Source organism: Chiloscyllium plagiosum, unplaced genomic scaffold, assembly GCF_037043375.1.
Source record: "Chiloscyllium plagiosum isolate Xiang-an unplaced genomic scaffold, Cpla_swu_hap1 HiC_scaffold_10, whole genome shotgun sequence".
In the NCBI taxonomy this organism is placed as follows: Eukaryota; Metazoa; Chordata; class Chondrichthyes; order Orectolobiformes; family Hemiscylliidae; genus Chiloscyllium; species Chiloscyllium plagiosum.
This window is the reverse complement of record NW_028270148.1, coordinates 25,452,082-25,473,419: the sequence shown is the minus strand read 5'-3', so window position 1 is coordinate 25,473,419 and position 21,338 is coordinate 25,452,082. Positions and strand designations below refer to the sequence as shown.

General features: G+C 41.0%; 1 protein-coding gene across 8 annotated transcripts in view; it reads left to right on the top strand.

Moving 5' to 3' along the window:
• Positions 1–21,338, top strand: part of LOC122552683 (serine/threonine-protein kinase D3) — a 436,133-nt gene that overhangs the window by 389,711 nt on the left and 25,084 nt on the right. For all 8 annotated transcript variants that reach the window (XM_087991221.1, XM_087991223.1, XM_043695537.2 and 5 more), the window contains 4 exons: positions 6,027–6,079; positions 14,443–14,515; positions 17,044–17,150; positions 20,464–20,625. In XM_087991221.1, the coding sequence (XP_087847347.1) occupies positions 6,027–6,079; positions 14,443–14,515; positions 17,044–17,150; positions 20,464–20,625 (395 nt within the window). The remainder of the gene's footprint in view (positions 1–6,026; positions 6,080–14,442; positions 14,516–17,043; positions 17,151–20,463; positions 20,626–21,338) is intronic.

Genomic DNA, 21,338 nt, shown 5'->3' with positions numbered 1-21,338 from the left:
TCAAACTGACAATGTGGAAAATTGCCCAGATACATCCTGTGCACAAAAAACTGGAAATCCCAACCCAGTCAATAATCTCCCTATCAGTCTGAAGGCATAGAAAATAGGAGCAGCAGTCGGCCAGTCAGCCCATTGGGCCTGCTGTACCATTCAGCATGATCATGGCTGATGTTTTATCTTAACCCCATACTCCTGCATTATCCCTAAACCTCTTGACATCTTGAAGCTCTACAAATCTATCTGCTTCTTTCTTAAACTCATTCAATTACAGCTTCTACTGTGGTAGAATTCCACAAGTTAGCCACCGTGTAAATGATGAAATTACTCCTTGTCTCAAACTGAATAATCCTTGTTTTGGATCATTCCTGCCTCTAGCTTGTCCAGCCCCATCAGAATTTTTTATGTTTCAATGAGATCCCCTCTCATTCTTCTAAACTCAAGTAGGTATAGGTCCAGTCAACCCAATATCCTCCAATAATAAACCTGCCATCCCAGGAATAGGTCTGGTGTAATCTTGATGCATTCCTGCTATGGCAAGTATATGTTTTCTTAGACAACGAGACCAAAACCGCATATAGTGCTCCAGATGTGGGCGGCATGGTGGCACAGTAGTTAGCACTGCTGCCTCACAGCGCCATAGACCCAGGTTCAATTCCCGCCTCAGGCGACTCTCTGTGTGGAGTTTGCACATTCTCCCCGTGTCTGCGTGGGTTTCCTCCGCGTGCTCCGGTTTCCTCCCACAGTCCAAAGATGTGCAGGTTCGGTGAATTGGCCATGCTAAATTGCCCGTAGTGTTAGGTGAAGGGGTAAATGTAGGGTAATGGGTCTGGGTGGGTTGCGCTTCGGCGGGTCGGTGTGGACTTGTTGGCCAAAGGGCCTGTTTCCACACTAAGTAATCTAATCTAATCTAATGTGGTCTCATCAAGGCGCTGTAAAGCTGCAGTAGGTCTTACTTGCTGCTGTCTGCCAACCTTTATGTAGTGAAGGCCAACATACCATTTGCTTTCCTAATTGATGACTGCATCCATACGCTTAATTTCAGTGACTGGTCTATTAGGACATATTTCAGTCACCATTCAACTTTGCCATTCTGTTTTTGCTATCGAAGTGGACAACTTCACATTTATCCATGTTACACTACACCTGCCATGCGCTTATCTATTTATTCAACTTGTCTGAATCACCTTGAAGGCTCTTCAATCCTCCTCACCTTTCATAATCCCACCTAATTTTGTGTTGTCAGCAAACTTGGAAATATAGTATTTAGTTCCCTCATTCAAATTGTTGATATGTACTGTGAATACCTGTAGCCCTGTACATCCAAGTTGATAAGAGGATCCTTATGTATAAAGCAGTCATCCCTCCAACTCTTCTATATGGTTCCAAAACTTGGACTACGTATAGATTTTTAAAAACTTTATTCATTTTGTGGGATATGCGTGTCGTTGGCTGGACCAGCATTTATTGACCTAGTTGGAGTATTATGCACAGTACTGCTTGTCACATTCTAAGAAGGATGTGGAATCATTGGGAAGGGTGCAGGGGAGATTTACCAGAATGTTGCCTGGTATAGAGGGAAGCTCTTATGAGGAATGGCTGAGGGACTTGAGGCTGTTTTCAATGCATGTTTTCATTAGAGAGAAGAAGATTAAGAGGTGATTTAATAGAGACATACAAGGTGATCAGAGGATTGAATAGGGTGGACAGTGATGGCCTTTTTTCCTCAGATGGTGATGGCTAGCACAAGGGGGCATAGCTTTAAATTGAGGGGTGATAGATACGGATAGATGTCAGAGATAGGTTCTTTACACAGAGAGCAGTAAGGACATGGAATGCCCAGCCTGCAACAGTAGGGCGGCACAGTGGCGCAGTGGTTAGCACTGCTGCCTCACAGCGCCTGAGACCCGGGTTCAATTCCCGCCTCAGGTGACTGACTGTGTGGAGTTTGCACATTCTCCCCGTGTCTGCGTGGGTTTCCTCCGGGTGCTCCGGTTTCCTCCCACAATCCAAAGATGTGCAGGTCAGGTGAATTGACCATGTTAAATTGCCCGTAGTGTTAGGTAATGGCTAAATGTAGGGGTATGGGTGGGTTGCGCTTCGGCGGGTCGGTGTGGACTTGTTGGGCCGAAGGGCCTGTTTCCACACTGTAATCTAATCTAATCTAATCTAGTAGTAGATTCGACAGCTTTAAGGGTATTTAAATGGTCATTGGATAAACATATGGATAATAATGGAATAGTGTAGGTTAGATGGGCTTTCAGATTGGTTTCACAGGTTAGCGTAACATCGAAGGCCAAAGAAACTGTACTGCGCTGGAATGTTCTATGTTCTGGTTGCCCTTGAGAAGATGGTGGTGAGCTGCCTTCTTGAACTGTTGCAGTCCACCTGCTGTGGATTGAGCCACAGTGCCATTAGGGAGGGAATTTCAGGAATTTGACCTAGCGACAGTGAAAGAATGGCAATATATTTCCAAGTCAGGATGAAGACTGGCTTGGAGGGGAACTTGAAGGTGGTGGTGTTCCCATGTATGTGCTACCCTTGTCCTTCTACATGGAAGTGGTGTGGGTTTGGATGGTTCTGTCTAAGAAGTTTTTGTGAATTTCTGCAGTGCAACTTGTAGGTGGTACTTGAAAAGGACCATCAACACTGTCTGAGCAACATTGTCTGCATCAGCTAGGAGGGCAGACATTCGAGCATCAGTGCCCTTCCAGGAGCCAATAGCACTAGCATCGTGGCCACAATCATTCAAAACCAACTCTGATGGACCAGCCACATGCTTAGGATGCCTAGGTTCTGACTGCTGAAACAGATCATCTTCGTCTCGCTCAAGGAAGGCACTCATATGTGAGAAGGACAAAGGAGGCATTTCAAAGATTCCTGAAGGCCTCCCTTAATAACTGTAGCATAAATTTCAATGCATGGGAGACTCTCTTCAGAAGAAACTGATTGTAGGAACTTCTGTATGAAGGGACACAATTCTTTGAGAAAATCCAAGAGGAACTGTGGAAAAGGAACCAAAGAAAAGAGTGTCAGTGATCCCGAGACCAACGACCAGTTCCACCTCCTGGAAACAACTGCCAAATGTGTGGTGGAGATGTGGCTCTAGGATTGGGCTCATCAACCATGCAAAGGGATACAGAACCCATGGCCAGTGGCATAGAATTTCCTGGATAGACAAGCATACTCATTAGTGAGTGATTGGTGACACCTGGGCCCAAGCATTGATCCTTGCAATACCTTACCACTTTCCAATCTGTAGAAGACCTGTGTATTCCTATTGTCTGTTTCCTGTCTGCTTACGAATTTTCAGTGCCAGTATATTACCATAAGTTCCAATGTATTTTGATCTAACACACTAACCTCTTATGTAGGACTTAATCAAAAGCTTTCCAAAAATCCATACACTTGCTACAACTCAATTTTGAGTAAAGTAATGAAATTAGTCGACAGTGGTGCTATTTGTAAGGGATGTTCAGTTTGAGTTCTACCCTCATTAAAGCTTTAGTTCAAACACGGATAAAATTGCTGAATCCAGAGAGGAGGTGAGAGTGGCTGCTCTTGACATCAATGCAGCACTCGACCAAGTGTGGCATCAAGACATCCTCACAATACAAAGTTGATGGATTCAAAGGGAATACTCTCCACAGGTTGCAGTCTTGCCTCGCTCTAGAGAAGATAGTTGTGGTTGTTGGAAATCATTCATCTTAAATCTAGGGCATCACTGCAAGTATTCTTCAAGCTGGTGTACTAGGCCTAACCTTTAGCTGCTTTCTTTATGACCTGCCTTTCAGATATTTTTAATTTTTTTTAATAACCTTATATTAGATCAGAAGGGGTGTATTCACTGGATTTGATGTCCAGTACCAGTACTGGAAAATTAATTCTTAGTAGACAACATGTACAATAGATTAGAATCCATATATAAGAGCAAGAGAGACTTGTTTACTTGGGAAATAAAAATATTAAGCAATATGGTAAAGGTCAAGAAATTGGAATTAAAAGGAAATTCTGTCACTGATATAATTATGGAGCCACTTCTGGGTCAAATGACCCACTTTCATTTCAACTATCTTTTTGTTCCTTTCTAGCTCTCCTGACAAACTTGTAAACTACACATCTCTCCCCACCCTATTAGCCAGTTTATGGATTGTAAACTTAATTAGACTGACTGACTAGGAACAAAGGGTAAAGAGGATAAACAAGGAAATAGAGGCCACAATTAGAGCAGATGGCAGCAGAGTGACTTGAATGGCCTTCTCCTCTAAATTCATATGTACATAGGTTCTATCCTCCCTTAATCTTTACTGCATTGAACTTATACCATGTGTAGTTTTGTACAAATTGTAAATCAGTCTTTCAGGTAACTTATTCACAGTTATTTCTTTGTACAAGTGTAAATGCTGTGAAACAGCCTAATAGACCCTGAGAAATTATCTATACTGAAGTATAAGAAAAAGATCTGTCTTCTGCTTTCCATATCGTAATACATTATTAGATTGGAATAACAATTTGAACAACTGCTATCTAGTAGTGGCCATGTTGGGTCAGCCATCTTACATGAAGAATAATTTGTGCTTATTCAGTTACAATTGCATCACTGGAAGAAGTTATGTTGTGATATAGAGAGTCAAGAGCATATATATTCAAGTAAGCTCGGTAAACATACAAGAAAGCAAGAGAATGCAATGCAAGACAAAATCAGGTGGATGAATGCTTGTGAGAGACCTACAACAACCTTAGAATGGTTGGGCCAAATGGTCTGTTTGTGTCCTGTACAATTTATAGAGAGAACATAGAACATAGAACAGTACAGCACAGAATAGGCCCTTCAACCCATGATGTGCCGACCACTGATTCGCATGTATGCACACTCAAATGTCTGTGACCATATGCACGTCCAGTAGTCTCTTAAATGTCCCCAATGACCTTGCTTCCACAACTGCTGCTGGCAACGCATTCTATGCTCCCACAACTCTCTGTGTAAAGAACCCGCCTCTGACATCCCCTCTATACTTTCCTCCAACCAGCTTAAAACTATGATCCCTCGTGTTAGTCATTTCTGCCCTGGGAAATAGTTGCTGGCTATCGACTCTATCTATGCCTCTCAGTATCTTGTATACCTCAATTAGGTCCCCTCTCCTCCTCCTCTTCTCCAATGAAAAAAGTCCGAGCTCAGTCAACCTCTCTTCATAAGATAAGCCCTCCAGTCCAGGCAGCATCCTGGTAAATCTCCTCTGAACCCTCTCCAAAGCATCCGCATCTTTCCTATAATAGGGCAACCAGAATTGGACGCAGTATTCCAAGTGCGGTCTAACCAAAGTTTTATAGAGCTGCAACAAGATCTCACGACTCTTAAACTCAATCCCCCTGTTAATGAAAGCCAAAACACCATATGCTTTCTTAACAACCCTGTCTACTTGGGTGGCCGTTTTAAGGGATCTATGTACCTTCACACCAAGATCCCTCTGTTCCTCCACACTGCCAAGAATCCTATCCTTAATCCTGTATTCAGCTTTCAAATTTGACCTTCCAAAATGCATCACCTCGCATTTATCCAGGTTGATCTCCATCTGCCACCTGTCAGCCCATCTCTGCGTCCTGTCAATGTCCCGCTGCAGCCTACAACAGCCCTCTACACTGTTAACGACACCTCCAACCTTTGTGTCGTCTGCAAACTTGCTGACCCATCCTTCAATCCTCTCACCCAAGTCATTAATATAAATTACAAACAGTAGTGGCCCAAGGACAGAGCCCTGTGGAACACCACTCACCACAGACTTCCAGGCAGAATATTTTCCTTCTACTACCACTCGCTGTCTTCTGCTGGCCAGTCAATTCTGTATCCAGACAGCTAAGTTCTCTTGTATCCCATTCCTCCTGACCTTCTGAATGAGCCTACCATGGGGAACCTTATGTAACATTACGTAATAGAGGGTCAGTAGTTTGAATAATCCTTTTGATACAAAGAGTAATTCTGCTGCTGAATAATCTTAATGCAACTTTTTTCATTGTCATTCTTTCCACAGAAGATCTATCTCTCAGCATTTCCGTATCGAACTGCCAAGTCCAGGAGAATGTGGTAAGTCAATTTTTATTCCTTCCTCGTGCTCCGGTAATTTGTCATTTAAACCAGGAAATTAGAGGCCAGTTAACCTGAAATATATTGTTGCTAAATTATCAGAATCTAAAATACTGAACAAAATTGTTAAGCTCTGGAATAACAAGTCAATGAAGGTTATTCAGTATCAATTTTTAAACGGTCTTTGATAGATTTTTAAAGAAATAAGCACAGGCTCTTGGTTAAAGGAAGTGCAGTGGATGAGGTTAATGTCGATCATTAAAAATCATTTGACATAGTAAACATTGGTCTAATATATTATATACTTATATGTACATATATTTGGGTAGTCCTGTGGCTCAGTAGTTAGCACAACTGCCTCACAGTGCAACGGACTCTGGTTCGATTCCAACTGTCTGTGCGGAGTTTGCACATTCCCCCTGTGACTGCATGGGTTTCCTCTGGGTGCTCCAGTTTCCTCCCACAATCCAAAGATGTGCAGGTTAGGTGAATTGCCCATGATGTGTAGGTTAGGTGTATTAGTCAGGGAAAATGTGGAGTAATAGGGTAAGGGATGGGTCTGGGTGGATTACACACTGAACGGTTCTTCAGGGGATTGGTGTGGACTTTTTGGGCCACATGGCCTGTTTCCACACTGTAGGGATTCTATTCTATGAAGTACATATGCATATTTATGTTTATATGATAGATTTAGACATACAAATTTAGGAATAATGCATTATGGAAATGAGTAACAAGAAAGGAAATTGCAATTTTTCAAACTACTTTATATTCATTCATGGGATGTGGCTGCCATCCATCCCTAGCTGCCCTTGATAAAGTGGTGATGAGTGGCCCTTCTTGATCCACTGCAGATCAAATAGTGTAGGTGCACTCTCAATGGTGATAGGAAAGGAGTTGGATGATTTTGGGCCAGAATACTGAAGGGACAGTAATATATTTCCCCAAGTCCGACGACAGTGAGTAGGTTGGAGAGAACCTGCAGGTGGTGGTGCTACCGTGCATCTGCTGCACCTGTCCTCCTAGATGGAATTGGTCATGGGTTGAAAAGAAAAACTAAAAGTATTGTGGATACTGTGAATCAGAAACCAAAACAGAAATTTCTGAAAAAGTTCAACAGGTCTGGCAGCATCTGTGCAGAGAAATCAGAGTTACTGTTTCAGGTCCAGTGATCCTTCCTCAGTTCTGATATGGGTTAAAAAGAACGTTGGTGAATTTCTGCAGTGCATTTTGTAGATAGTATGCGCTCTACTACTGTGTCAGTGGTAGAGGAAGTGAGTGTTGCTGGATTCAATGCCAGTCAGGTAGGCTGCTTTGTCCTGTGTGACATCAAGTTTCTTGAGTGTTATTGGAGCTGCACTAATTCAGTACAGTGGAGAATATTCCATTGCACTACAGACTTGTGCCATGTCGATGGTGAACAGGCTTTGGGGATTCAGGAGGTGAGTTACTCACTGCAGGGTTCATAGCCTCTGACCTGTTTTTGGTCCAACTGTATTTAGATGGCTAGACCAGTTTCATTTCTGATCAATGGTAACCCTCAGAATGTTGATTGACTAGGGATGGGGAAGGATTCAGTGAGGGTACCAATTAAATTAGTATTAAGGGGCATGGTTAACTTCTTTCTTATTGGAGATGGTCATTCCCTGGCATTTATGTAATGTGATTGTTCCTTGCCACTCGTTAACCAAAACCTGGAATTTGTCCAGGTCTTGCTGCCTTTTGACCTGGTATCTGAGAAGTGGTGAATGTTGCTGAACATTGGGTAATCATAGCGGACATCCCCATTTCTAATCGTATAATAGAGGGGAGGTCACTGACAAAGCAGCTGAAAATGGTGAGGTGTGGGACATTTCCCTGAAGAACTCCTGCGGATATGCCCTGGAGTTGAGATGATAAACCTCCAACAACCACAACTATCTTGCTTTGCACGAGATATGACTTCAACAGTGGAATTTTCCCCCAAATTTCCATTGACGCGAGATTTGCTAGGGTTTTTTGATGCACTTTAAGTCAAAATGAAAAAGAAGAACATTATACAAGTGTAAATATAACCAAAGGCAACATTTTAAGTGGGCTTTATTTTTAATTCATTCTTGAGATGTGGGCATTCATCACTGGCTGGTCAGTATTTATTGCCTGTCTCTAGTTGCCCTTGAGAAGGTAGTGCTGGGCTGCCTTCTTGAACTGCTGTAGTCCATGTGCTGTAGGGAGACCCACAATGCCCTGAGGTAGTGAATTGCAGGATTTTGATCCAGAGACAGTGAAGGAATGGTGTTTTATTTCCATCTGAGAACGGTGAGTGGTTTGGGCGGGAACTAGCACGTGTTCGCAGGTCTTTGCTGCCCTTGTCCTTCTAGATGGAAGTGGTCATGGGTTTTGGAAAGTACTGTCTCAGGATCTTTGGTGAATTTCTGCAGTGCGTCTTGTAGGTAGTATACACTTCTGTTACTGATTGTTGTTGGTGGAGGGAGTGGATGCTTGTGGATGTGGTGCCAAACAAGCCCACTGTTTTGTATTGGATGAAGTCCAGCTTTTTGAGTGTTATTAGAGATGCACTCATTCAGGCAAGTGAGCAGTAGATGTGGACATGCTTTGGAAAGTTGGAAGTATTCCTCGCCTCAGCTTGCTCTTGTAGCCTCTGTATTTATATGGCAAGTCCAGTTGAGTTTCTGGTCATTGGTCAGCCCCCAGGATGTTGATAGTGGTGATTCAGTGATGGTAACAGCATTAAATGTCAAATGGTGGTGATTAGATTGTCTCTTATTGGAGATGGCCATTACCTGGTATCTGTGGGACAAATGTTATTTGCCACTTGTTAGCCCAACCATGGATATTGTTCAGATCCTGTTGCATTTGAACATGGACTGCTTTAGTATCTGAGGAGTCACAAATGGTATTAAACATTGAGCAATCATTGGTAAACAATCCCACTTCTGACCTTAAGCTGGAGGGAGGGTCATGGAAGCAACTGAGGATGTGTGGGCCTCTGCAGGAACTCCAGCAGAGATGTCCTGGAGCTGAGGTAACTAACTTCCAACAGTCACAACCATTTTCCCATGTGCCATGTTTGACTCCTGATTCCCATTGATTCCTGTTTTGGTAGGACTCCTTGATGCCACACTTGGCTTTGATGTAAAGGACCATTATTCTTATACCCCCTCTGGAATTCAGCTGTTTTATCCATGTTTGAATCAAGGCTGTAATGGGTTCAGGAGCTGAGTGACCATGATGGAATCCAAATTGGCCATCAGTGAACACATTGTTGCTAAGCAGATGCTGCTTCATAGCACTGTCGATGACACTTTTCATCACCTTGCTGATGATTGAGAGTAGACTGATGGGGATTTAATTGGACAGGTTGGATTTGACCTGCTTTTTCTGTGCAAGACATAACTGGCTAATTTTCCACATTGTTGGGTAGATGTCAGTGTTGTAGCAGTACTGCAGGTGGTTGGTTACGGGAATGGCAAGTGGTGAAAAGACAGTGGAGGATATATAACTGTGAAACGTAGGAAGGGAGCTCAAGTTGAACTCAAGAAAAGGTAGCACTCTGAGACCTGCAGTTTTTCATGCTCTTTTAGACGAGGAATGTATAACTAATAAAAACGTTAGCGTGCAGATTTGCTATACAAAAAAAAGGCTACCAAAGCAGGTCAGAGGCTATAAATTCAGTTGAGAGTAACTGTTCTACTGTTCCCCAGTACTCCTCCACCATCTACAGGGGCACATAGCAGGAGTGTGATGGAATACTCCCCACTTGCCTGAATGAGTGCAGCTCCAGCAACGATCAGTTCAAGAAAGCAGCTCAGAACAATTTTCTCAAGGGATGGACAAAAAATACTGACCTATATTGCCACACCCATATCCCATGAGATCATGTCTTCAGGTCCTAGCCTCTCCCATAATGAGAAACAACCTCTCTGTATCTACCCTGTTCAAATCCCTAAAACTCTATGTTTCAATATGATCCCTCATTCTCCTAAATTCCGATGAGTACAAGTCCAAGCTATTCAACTTCTCCTCATAAGAAAGTCCCTCTATACAGAGTTCAACCTAGTGAACATTCTCTGGACTATCTCCAATGCCAGTGTATCTTTCATCAGATATGGGAACAAAAATAGTTCACAGTATTCTGGTCTGACCAGTGCCTTGTATTGTTTTTGCAAAGCCTCCCTATTTTTATACTCCATTCCCTTTGAAAGAAAGGCTAACGTTCCATTTGCCTTCTTAATTATCTGTTGAACTTGGAAGTTAGCTTTTTGTAATTTATGCAGTAGGAGCCCTCATGCTTCTGTGCTGACACTTTCTGCAATCTTTCCATTTATAAAAAATATATAACTCTTCTATTCTTTATACCTTAAATTATCTTAAATTTTCCCTCGTTATATTCCATCTGCCAATTTTTTGCCCCCTCATTTGACCTGTCTACGTCCCTCTGCAGATCTTTGTGTCATCCTTAGTATTTGCCTGCCCACTTATGTTTGTTTCATCTGCAAACTTCGTGGTAATACATTCACTTCTGTCATCCAAGTCTTTAATATATATACTAATATACTATAATAATATATAATACTGGCCTCAGCATTGATCCTTGTGGCACTCTGCGAGTTACAGGTTTCATTCCTAAAAATGCCCCCTTTATCTCAACTTTTTGTCTTTGAATCCCTTAGCCAGTCCTCCAACAATGCTAATATACTGCCCCCCCACCCCAATAACATGGGTTCTTATCTGATTAAGTAGTCTTATGTGTGGTACTTTCTCCAATTCCAGTTTTGAAACCTCAAAGTACTTATCCACTTTAACCTGCTTGTTATTGCCTCAAAACAAATGTGATAAATTTATCAGATACAGTTTTCACTTCATGAAGCCATGCTAACTCTACTTGATTTTATTACTTTCAAATTAAAACCTGTTGGACTATAATCTGGTGTTGTGTGATTTTATTTTTAACTTTGTCCACCCCAGTTCAACACTGGCACCTTCACATCATGATTTTATTAAGTATTTCTAAATACTGTCCTCTTAAATCTTTTATAATAGGTTCCAGCATTTTCCAATAGCAGATGTCAAGCTAACTAGTCTATTGTTACCTGTTTTTGTCTCCCTCTCTTTTTGAATAATAGTGTTATATTGGCTAGTTTCTAATCCTCTTGGACTTTCCTTGAATCTCTAGATTCTTGGAAGATTATAACCAGTGCATCCACTATCTCTGTAGCTGCTTCTTTTAAAATCCTAGGATGAAATCCATTAATTCCAGGGGACTTAACAGCCTTCAGTCCTGTTAGTTTCACTAGTACTTTCTCCCTAATAGTTTATATTTACTTCCTCCCCACCCTCACCTCAGCCCTTGATTATTTTGTATTTTTGGAATGCTAGTAATATTCTCTACCATGTTGTCTGATGAAAACGATCTGTTTAACGCCTCTTCCATTTCCTGTTTCCCCATTATTATTTTCCCAGTCTCACTCTCTAAGGTACCTATGTTCACCTTGGCCTCTCTCTCCCTTCTCATATTTTTAAAGGATCTCTTACTGTCTGTTTTATACTAATTGCTAGTTTGTCTTCATAGTTTGCTTTTCCTCTCTTAATTGTCTTTTGATCATTTTTCATTAGCTTTTACGATGTTCCTAGTCTTCTGGTTCGCTACTTATCTTTGCCACATTTTAGGTTTTCTTTCTTCCACTTTGATACCTTGTTTGGTTTATTCCCTTCCTAGAATCCTCCTTTGCCACTAGGATATATCTTTGCTTTGAGTCAAAATCTATTTTCTTCGATATCTGTCATTATTTTGCAAACATCATTTTTATTGAACTCCTTTCCCAGTCCACTCCAGCCAACTCTTCCCTTATGCCTACATAATTGCCCTTATTAAAGTTTAGCACAGTTGCTTCTGACCCAAGTGTCTCACTTTTAAACTGAATGATAAATTCTGCCATGTTATGGTCACTGTTTCCCTGGAATCTCTTACTCTGATATCTTTTTTATTCCTGCCTCATTAAGCATTTCCAGATCCAAAAAAGCCTGATCCCTGGTTGTGTCCACAACATATTTCCCGATTATACTGTACCCATTCGTCCTCACGGCTACTTTTGCCAATTTGAGTTTTCCAATCTACTTGAAGATTAAAATCACCCCTGATTGGTGTACTTTTTTAACATGCTATTATCATCTCCTGATGTATTTTGTGTCCTACACAACAGCTACTGTTAGGGGCCTATTGATTACTCTAATCAGAGTTGTCAACATCTTGTTATTTCATACTTCCACTCATATGGTTTCTACTTGAACCCGCCCCTCCAATCACCACCAGGACAGAACCCCACTGGTCCTCACCTACCACCCCACCAACCTCCAGATACATCGTATCATCCTTCGTCATTTCCGCCACCTCCAAACAGACCCCACCACCAAGGATATATTTCCCTCCCCTCCCCTATCAGCGTTCCGTAAAGACCACTCCCTCTACGACACCCTCGTCAGGTCCACACCACCCACCAACCCAACCTCCACTCCTGGCACCTTCCCCTGAAACTGCAAGAAATGCAAAACTTGCCCCCACACCTCCCCCCTCACTTCCCTCCAAGGCCTCGAGGGATCCTTCCATATCCGTCATAAATTCACCTGCACCTCCACACACATCATTTACTGCATCCGCTGCACCCGATGTGGCCTCCTCTATATTGGGGAGACAGGCCACCTATTTGCAGAACGTTTCAGAGAACACCTCTGGGACACCCGCACCAACCACCCCGTGGCTGAACACTTTAACTCCCCCTCCCACTCCGCCAAGGAAATGCAGGTCCTTGGCCTCCTCCATTGCCAGACCATGGCAACATGACGCCTGGAGGAAGAGCGCCTCATCTTCCGCCTAGGAACCCTCCAACCACAAGGGATGAATGCAGATTTCTCCAGCTTCCTCATTCCCCCCACCTTTTCTCAGTCCCAACCCTCGGACTCAGCACCGCCTTCTTGACCTGCAATCATCTTCCCGACCTCTCCGGCCTATCACCCTCACCTTAACCTCCTTCCACCTATCGCATTCCCAACGCCCCTCCCCTAAGTCCCTCCTCCCTACCTTTTATCTTAGCCTGCTTGGCACACCTTCCTCATTCCTGAAGAAGGGCTTATGCCCAAAAAGTCGATTCTCCTGCTCCTTGGATGCTGCCTGACCTGCTGCGCTTTTTCAGCAACATATTTTTCAGCTCTGATCTCCAGCATCTGCAGTCCTCACTTTTTCCTCTACATAATTTGATCCAAGATCATTTCCTACTACTGTATTTATCCATCTTGTACTAACAAAGCTACTTCACTGCCTTTCCTTTCCTACCTGTCTTTTTGAGCAGTCACATAACACTGAGTACTTAGTTCCTAGCTCTGATCTCCTGTAACCATGTCTGTGTAATGGCTTTTAAACTCAAACCCATTAACCTTTATTTGTGCCAATAATTCATCAATTTTGTTCTGAAAGCTACATATATTTCAGTAAAGACCCATTAATTTTGCTTTTTGCCTTTGGAGCTACTTTCAAGGAAATTTCTGGTATGGAGAGTGTACTCACCATATTGAGTATGCTTCACTATAAAGTAGTTCATGACTTGTATGTGACATCTATGTTTGCTTGCATTGTGCCATACAATGTACATTTACATTACAGTTCAGTACATTTCCTTGTATTTGATCTGATACTATCTGTTCAGTTCAATTTCCATTTATTTTATCCAGTGTAGCAGCTTGGCTCAGTTGGAAGTGCTTTGTTGCAGCAGCCAAACACTTACCCTGTAAATAAAACAATTACTATTTATCGAAAAGGGATTAAAGCAAGAGTCTTATGTGAAAGGATCTATATTATAAAGTGAACTTGGGTTCCAAAAGTATGATTCTAATAGTATTTGACTTGTTTTTAAATGAGGCTGTGTGTAAAGCACAGAGGTAAGGCACCGGTTTCCTAATGCTTAACCATAACTTGATCACTACTGATGAGTAATTTGGAGTCAACATATTTGTTTTTTCTGATCCAAACTGACTTTCCAGCACACATTTTCAACATAGTGATCCCTATAAAGTCCCAGTTTGAATATTATAAGATCCATGCTCTTGACTACAGCTTCCCATTTAGTAATCACAAGAAGCTACATGGACTTCATCCCAACTATGATAAAATTATTGCTGTAGATCTTTGAATTTATAGCATTTCTATCCCCTGAGACTGATGCATTTGATTGTTGGGAGAAACCACAAATCATGCATCAATGTGTGAACAGTTCATGGACAGAATAAAAACCTACCAGAAAGGACATATGATCACAAATTTTTTGCACATTACATTTTACTTCAACTTTGATCTTCAATCTTTGTTGCAGGATATCAGTTCTGTGTACCAAATCTTTGCTGATGAGGTGCTGGGTTCAGGGCAGTTCGGAATAGTTTACGGTGGTAAGTCACATTCCTGATCTAAGCAGTCAATATTTTTGTCTTGTTTACAAAAGCATTTGTTTAAAACAGTCAATTCAACAATGATTTGCCCAAGTACAGGAGTAATGTATGCATTTTCAACTGTTGCCATGTCAGCTTATGAATGCAAGAGCAGCCCAAGTTAAACCTTAACTACAATGGTTTTGTTTACTACTTTCCTGCTTCTGTTTTTATCCATGAAACTGAAACTATTACATACTGTTCTTATTTATTTGTAAGAGTTGAACAAGGACCAAGTCCACGAGATCACTATGGCAGACATTCTGTGTTTGGAATGGAAATAGCTCCCAGATCTGACAAGCCTACATGCATTGAGGAATTATTTTGATATCTGTATCAGAGTTTTTAGTGGTATCACAGATAGAATTTGTATGTTCTCTTACTGCACTGGGTCATTGTTTTGGACAAAGGTGTACCTTTTCTTACTTCTCTGTGTGTGTCCCAGTGCAGTCATTAATTAGCAAACTTTTTGAGAGTTTAAACATGAGTTTATTTATCCTTGCACTCTTATCCCAAATTAAACATGTCTTACACACTTGATCTCACATACATTCACACGTACACAAAAGCCATATACAGGTGATGTGAATGTACGATAGGTTGTTCTGTTATAATGTATGTTTTGTCAACGTGAATTCACTGTAGCACAATTAATGAATTGGAGATGCTATTTCTACAGCATGAAGGTTTTAAACATGTTGGCTGTAACACGATTGTAGCGCCAACACTTTAAGCGCTGTTTCTAAATGGTAATTTTTCTCTAACATGGGGTTGCACAAGCAGTTGTATATAAAATCTTATTCTGATTTATGATCTCCCAGTCTCCCATTTGGCAGGTCTGTAAAGTGAATGATTCACAGCAGGTTGTGAAGTTTCTTGTAGTCAACTAGCTAGGAGTTTGGCTTTCATGTGAACTTTAAACTGGAAAAAGTTACCTTCGCTGGCAGTTAATATAACATTGCTTTTTCTAAATCTGGTTTTCAGATTGGCTAAACTTATGGTTTGATAGCTTTTTGTAGAAATAACTGCAGTTTATTGTTGATCTTTTAAGGAGATGAAGAAAACATGGTGTCACCATTTGACTTTCCGCTAGCTCAAAGTCTTTTCCAAATAAAGTGGTGGTTTTCAGATTTATTCTACTGTTTGTATTGTGGTTTGACATCTCTGAGGATTTGAGACAATCTGTGTCTGTGACCTATTTAATCGGGTAACATCTTTTTGATTGGTTGCAGGAAAAGGCATTGATTTCCAATAGTCTGAAAATGTTATTTTCTTCCCTCTTGAGACAGGAGGTAGTTCCAATCCACAAAAGCATTCAAGCAGCCCTCAGGGTGGCCATTTTTTCCAGCCTTTATCCTCTGTTTTTAATTTGAAAATCAGAATAGAGCATCCCTGAGCTGGACGTGACAGTGATTTGGCTAATTAATGTCAGCGCTTTTGCACATGCTGATACCTGTTGACAAGCTTTCAGGGATTGCAAACAGAAGACAAGTAGCTCACCACAGAGAGGAACAAGAAGTAAAAATGAGAGTAACTCAAGTGATGTGTACATATCTAATACAACTATGTGTAATTATAACAGATCAACTTCAGAAAGAGTTTGGCTATCATACAAAATTGGAGGTTGTTATACAAATAAAACAGAAATATGACAGAATACCCAATTCCAGTTTGTAATTGTATGTCTATTGGGTACACCGAGTTAGAGTTTAAACCTATATTTATGAGCAGTTTTAGACAAGGCAATGATAAGATTCAAATTCTTGCTCTAAAATTATTAAAACCCAGTCTTTTAATAATACAAGGTACTGCAAAGTTAATTCAGTCAGTCATAAATTGATGGATTTATGAAGAATGTAATTCAAGTTGTTGGGTGGTAGTGGTGTGTTGCAGTTCACTTGAATCCAAGTTTCTGTGGTAACGTGTACTTTTACTTGCATGTTGTAGACTTGGGCTATGGATGGTGATGGTAGAATTTTCAAAATTCTTTGCATAGCATAGTTGACCAGGAATCTTTCTTGCTTTTACCACCTACCATCGCCAATTGTTGAAATGATTTTCAGGTTAATAGTCCATTGTTTGTCCATGTTATGAATGCATTTTCCTTGGTCATCAAATCTAAGTTCAAAGACCTTGGGAAAAGTTGAATATTACAAGTATGATTTACAATGATAAATTTTGTGTGAATGTTCCTCCCCTTAATTTTTTTTAACTTTATTAGCTGTATTATGTAATTTTATGAAAACAAGGCAATGTCATAGAATGTTTGTTCTTTAGCACATGTTGTGGAGAAATGAAAATAGGGTTCCAGCTGACATTCCATATGTAACAAGTTCTCCAATCCCTTGCAATGACAATATGGGAAATTAATGATCCTGAAAACACCTTTTTATGGCTTCCATAAATCGCATCTACCATAATTTACTTTGGGCTGGGGAGTGAAAAATGTCTAATAAGTACAGGGATTGTGTTGTCTTTTGTATGTATAGGAAAGCACAGAAAGACTGGAAGGGATATGGCAATCAAAGTGATTGACAAGATGAGATTTCCCACAAAGCAAGAAAGTCAGCTTCGCAATGAGGTGGCCATCCTTCAGGTAGGAAAAGCAAAAAACGATGCAATCTTTTGAATGAGATAAATTCAGTGATAAATGATAAATGTCTGCTTTGTGAAATGTTTCAGTGGTTTAGTAGTTTCAAAGAAGTTTAGCATTTGCTGAGACCCATTTTTATTTTTAACTCACCTTTGCCTGGATAGTTCAATAGTTCACAACACTGACTTTGCAACCTTACTCAGATCAATGGAATGCAAATTATCTGTTTTCTTAGCGGCCATAATTGAAAACCGTTTGGGCACACTTAATTTCCTAGCAGGCAAAAGTACACAGTGTAATACATTACATCATTGGGTTTTATATATACATTATGATAATAGATATAAAATTGTCTGTTTCAATCAAAAGATATACCTAGAGTCATCCAGCACAGAACAGATTCTTTGGTCCAACTCATCATGCCAACCAGACATTTCAATCTGATCTAGTCCCGTTTGTCAGCATTCGGCCCATATGCCTCAGAACCCTTCCTGTTCATATACCAGATGCCTCTTAAATGTTGCAATTATATCCACCTTCACCACTTCCCCTGGCAGCTGAATCTACATACACACTACCCTCTGCATTAAAAAAATTATCCCTCAAGTCTTTTTAAAATCTATCTCCTCTCACTTTAATCCTATGTCCTCTAGTTTTAGATTCCTGCACCCTAGGGAAAAGACCTTGGCTATTCACACCATCCGTACATCCCTCACGGAGGGGTAAAGTCACCCCTCGGTCTCTGATGATCCAGGGGAAAAAAGGCCCAGCCTATTCAGCCTCTCCCTATAGCTCAAATGCTTCAGTTCTGGCAATGTCCTTTTGCATCTCTTCTGCACACTTGCAAATTTAACAACATCCTTCTGACAGAAGAGTGACCAGTATTCCAAAAACGACTCTCAAAAATGTCCTGTACAGCTGCAACATGACATCCAAACTCATATACTCAGTAAGCGTGCCAAATGTTGCTTTCACCATCCTGTCTTCTGTTTTCAAGGAGCTATGCACCTGCACCCCTAGTCTCTTTGTTTGGCAACACTCCCCGGGGCCCTATTATTAAATGTATAAGTCCTGCTTTAGTTTGCTTCACCAAAATGCAACATCTTGTGTTGATCTAAATTAAACTCCATCTGTCACTCCTCGGCCCATTGGCCTATCTGATCAAGGTCCTATTATACTCTGAAATAATCATCTTCACTGTCCAGTACACCACCACCTTTGGTGTCATCGGCAAACTTACTAAACATAGCTCCAATATTCACATTCAAATAATTTATGTAAATGACAAAATGCAGTGGACCCAGCACTGATTCTTGTGACATACCATTGGTCACAGGCCTCCAATCCAAAAAAAAATCCTCCACCATCACACTCTGTCTCCTACCTTCAAGTCAATTTTGTATCCAATTGGCTAGCTCTGCAACGTGTGATCTCACCTTACGAACCAGTCTACCGTGTGCAACCTTGTTGAATGCTTTGCTGAAGTCTGTATAGACAACTTCTGGGATACGGAGACATCAGTGTTGAAGTAAAGGATGTTTGATTCACTTGGTAGCACTTTTGTCAGAGGTCAGAAGTTCAAGTCCTACTGCAGAACTTGACTGTATAATCTAAGTTGAAATGTCAGTGTATTTTTGTGCAGGAGGTGTGATTTTCCAGGTATAATGAAACCAAGGTGCTGTCTGTTCTTCTGTCTCGATTCAAGTTAAACATTTTCCCGTCATCCAACACTATTCAACCAAAACAAAGATTGTTTATCTCATTGTTACTTGTGCGAACTTGGATACAAAATTGGCAGCAGCATTTCTCTGCATTTTAACAACAGAATGACTACACTTCACAATGTAAGCCACAGATTGTGAAGCCCTCTAGGATGTCCTAAGGATATGACTAAATATGAATGTAAATAATTTTTTTTTTGGTTCTGAGGTTTGGACTAAAGTGCATGTTGGAGACAGCACAAGAAAGCTATGCTGTTTGTCCAACTCAGCTATACCTGAACTGGGTGTGAAAATGTTTTGGATCACCAGCACTGAAGAACATTAATTGGATGAGCTGGAAATATTTTTCATTTTATTTACAAGTTACATTTGGAAAAATGCAACACATTTGGTTTTGTAAGGTTTCAAATTTGATAGCCTTCACTAAAGTCAATGTTGTTACAATGGATTTTGTTTCTCATATTTTAAATGGAGTGCATGAAAGCATAACCATTTTACAAGTGAACTGCTATTTGGTATAGTAATCTATGTAGTGAATAGACGTGAAAAATGAAAGTCTATACTGAGGTTTTAATGATTATACTGTTCAATTTTATAAGTCTTTCTCTGAGTTATCTCAGTGCAAGATAAGCTAGCAGTTGAACTGGTTCTAGGTTTATATGACGTGCATCTCCTCCCCACCATCCCTGCCATCACCGCCCCTCCTGCCCAACATTCACCTCCCACAATCCTGCCCCCGTCGGAAAACACATTTCTAGCTGAGACCAGATTACTAGTTGTGGCCACAAACCCACGTCTTACTTGCTGTGGTAAGATGTCTTAGTCGGCAAACACACTTATGACAGTGCGCTACACCTACAGGCCTTATCTTCTCCCTCCCTCCCCCAGTTTTCTGCCTCCTTGTTGTAACCATGCTGAGTCATGCTGGGATATTGTTCCACGAGGGAGGTGAGACGATTAGATCAGCAGGACAGAACATTACACCATGCTTTTAGATCTGGCTGTCGTGCACCATTGCTCATGTGTACCCAATGCAAGCACACATGAAGTGTTATATTTGACCTAAATGAAGCAGTGTGAACAAACAGTGTAATTCCATGCTGACCTCTTCAATTGCCATCAAAGGTTTTTTAGATTAGATTACTTTAGATTAGATTACTTTACAGTGTGGAAACAGGCTCTTCGGCCCAACAAGTCCACACCGACCCGCCGAAGCGCAAACCACCCATACCCCTACATTTACCCCTTTTAACCTAACACTACGGGCAATTTAGCATGGCCAATTCACCTAACCCGCACATCTTTGTGACTGTGGGAGGAAACCGGAGCACCCGGAGGAAACCCGGGCAGCCACGGGGAGAATGTGCAAACTCCACACAGTCAGTCGCCTGAGGCGGGAATTGAACCCGGGTCTCTGGCGCTGTGAGGCAGCAGTGCTAACCACTGTGCCACCGTGCCGCCTGTGCCAAGGTGTCAAGCTAATGTCTGTTGCAGCATAATTGTATTAAATCTAATTTGGATGAATGAATTGTTTGATGAATAACTCTTTACACTGATTATTTTTAAAATTAAGAAAACATCTTGTTCATTCTTAGAACCTTCATCATCCTGGAATTGTAAATCTTGAGTGTATGTTTGAAACTCCTGAAAGAGTCTTCGTCGTCATGGAAAAACTTCATGGAGACATGCTGGAAATGATTTTATCCAGTGAGAAAAGTCGACTGCCAGAGCGTGTCACCAAATTTTTAGTCACACAGGTAATTTGTGTTTTGTTCTTTTACCTCATTCTCACCTAACCCACAATCTCCAAAAAGCCTCTGAAGAAGCATCAGTTTCATCCCACTTCATATTAAAAGTCTGTCATTTTAAAATCACTTTCAGAAATTGAGGTTAATTGAGAAGTTATGAATCAACCCTTTGAGGACGGTCAGTTCATGGCAGTTTTTATTCCTTTTGAAAATTCAGGTTTTCCTTGCACTCTGCCATTTCTTGGCTGACTAGGCAGATCCTTGTAATTTTTCAGTGTGGTTCTTTCTGTTTGGAAGAAGATACAATACAGCAATCTGTCTTGACAGTCTTGCTTTCTGGTCATTCCTACCTTTCCTTTTAACAGTTTGACAAATACTGTAAATGATCATTTGAAAAGTCATGAATATAAATCCATTTTGTCCTGTAAGGAATTCATTGTGTGTGAACCTTTACACTTTCAGGACATGAAATCATAAATGGCTGATGTTTATCAGTTTACTTTACAACTAGCTACTTTGTTGAAAGCCAGAAGTACTGGTAGAATCATTATTTCAAACTGGAGCAACAAAATACTCACCGATATAGAAAAATTCAAGTTTTTTGATATCTCAGTGCCCATCAGGAGTGCAGATCATTGTTAATGGAGAAGAATTGGGACAGCAAGCACCCAGTATGTTGATGTTCATTGCAAGATAGTATGGCAGGAGCATCACCAGATGTG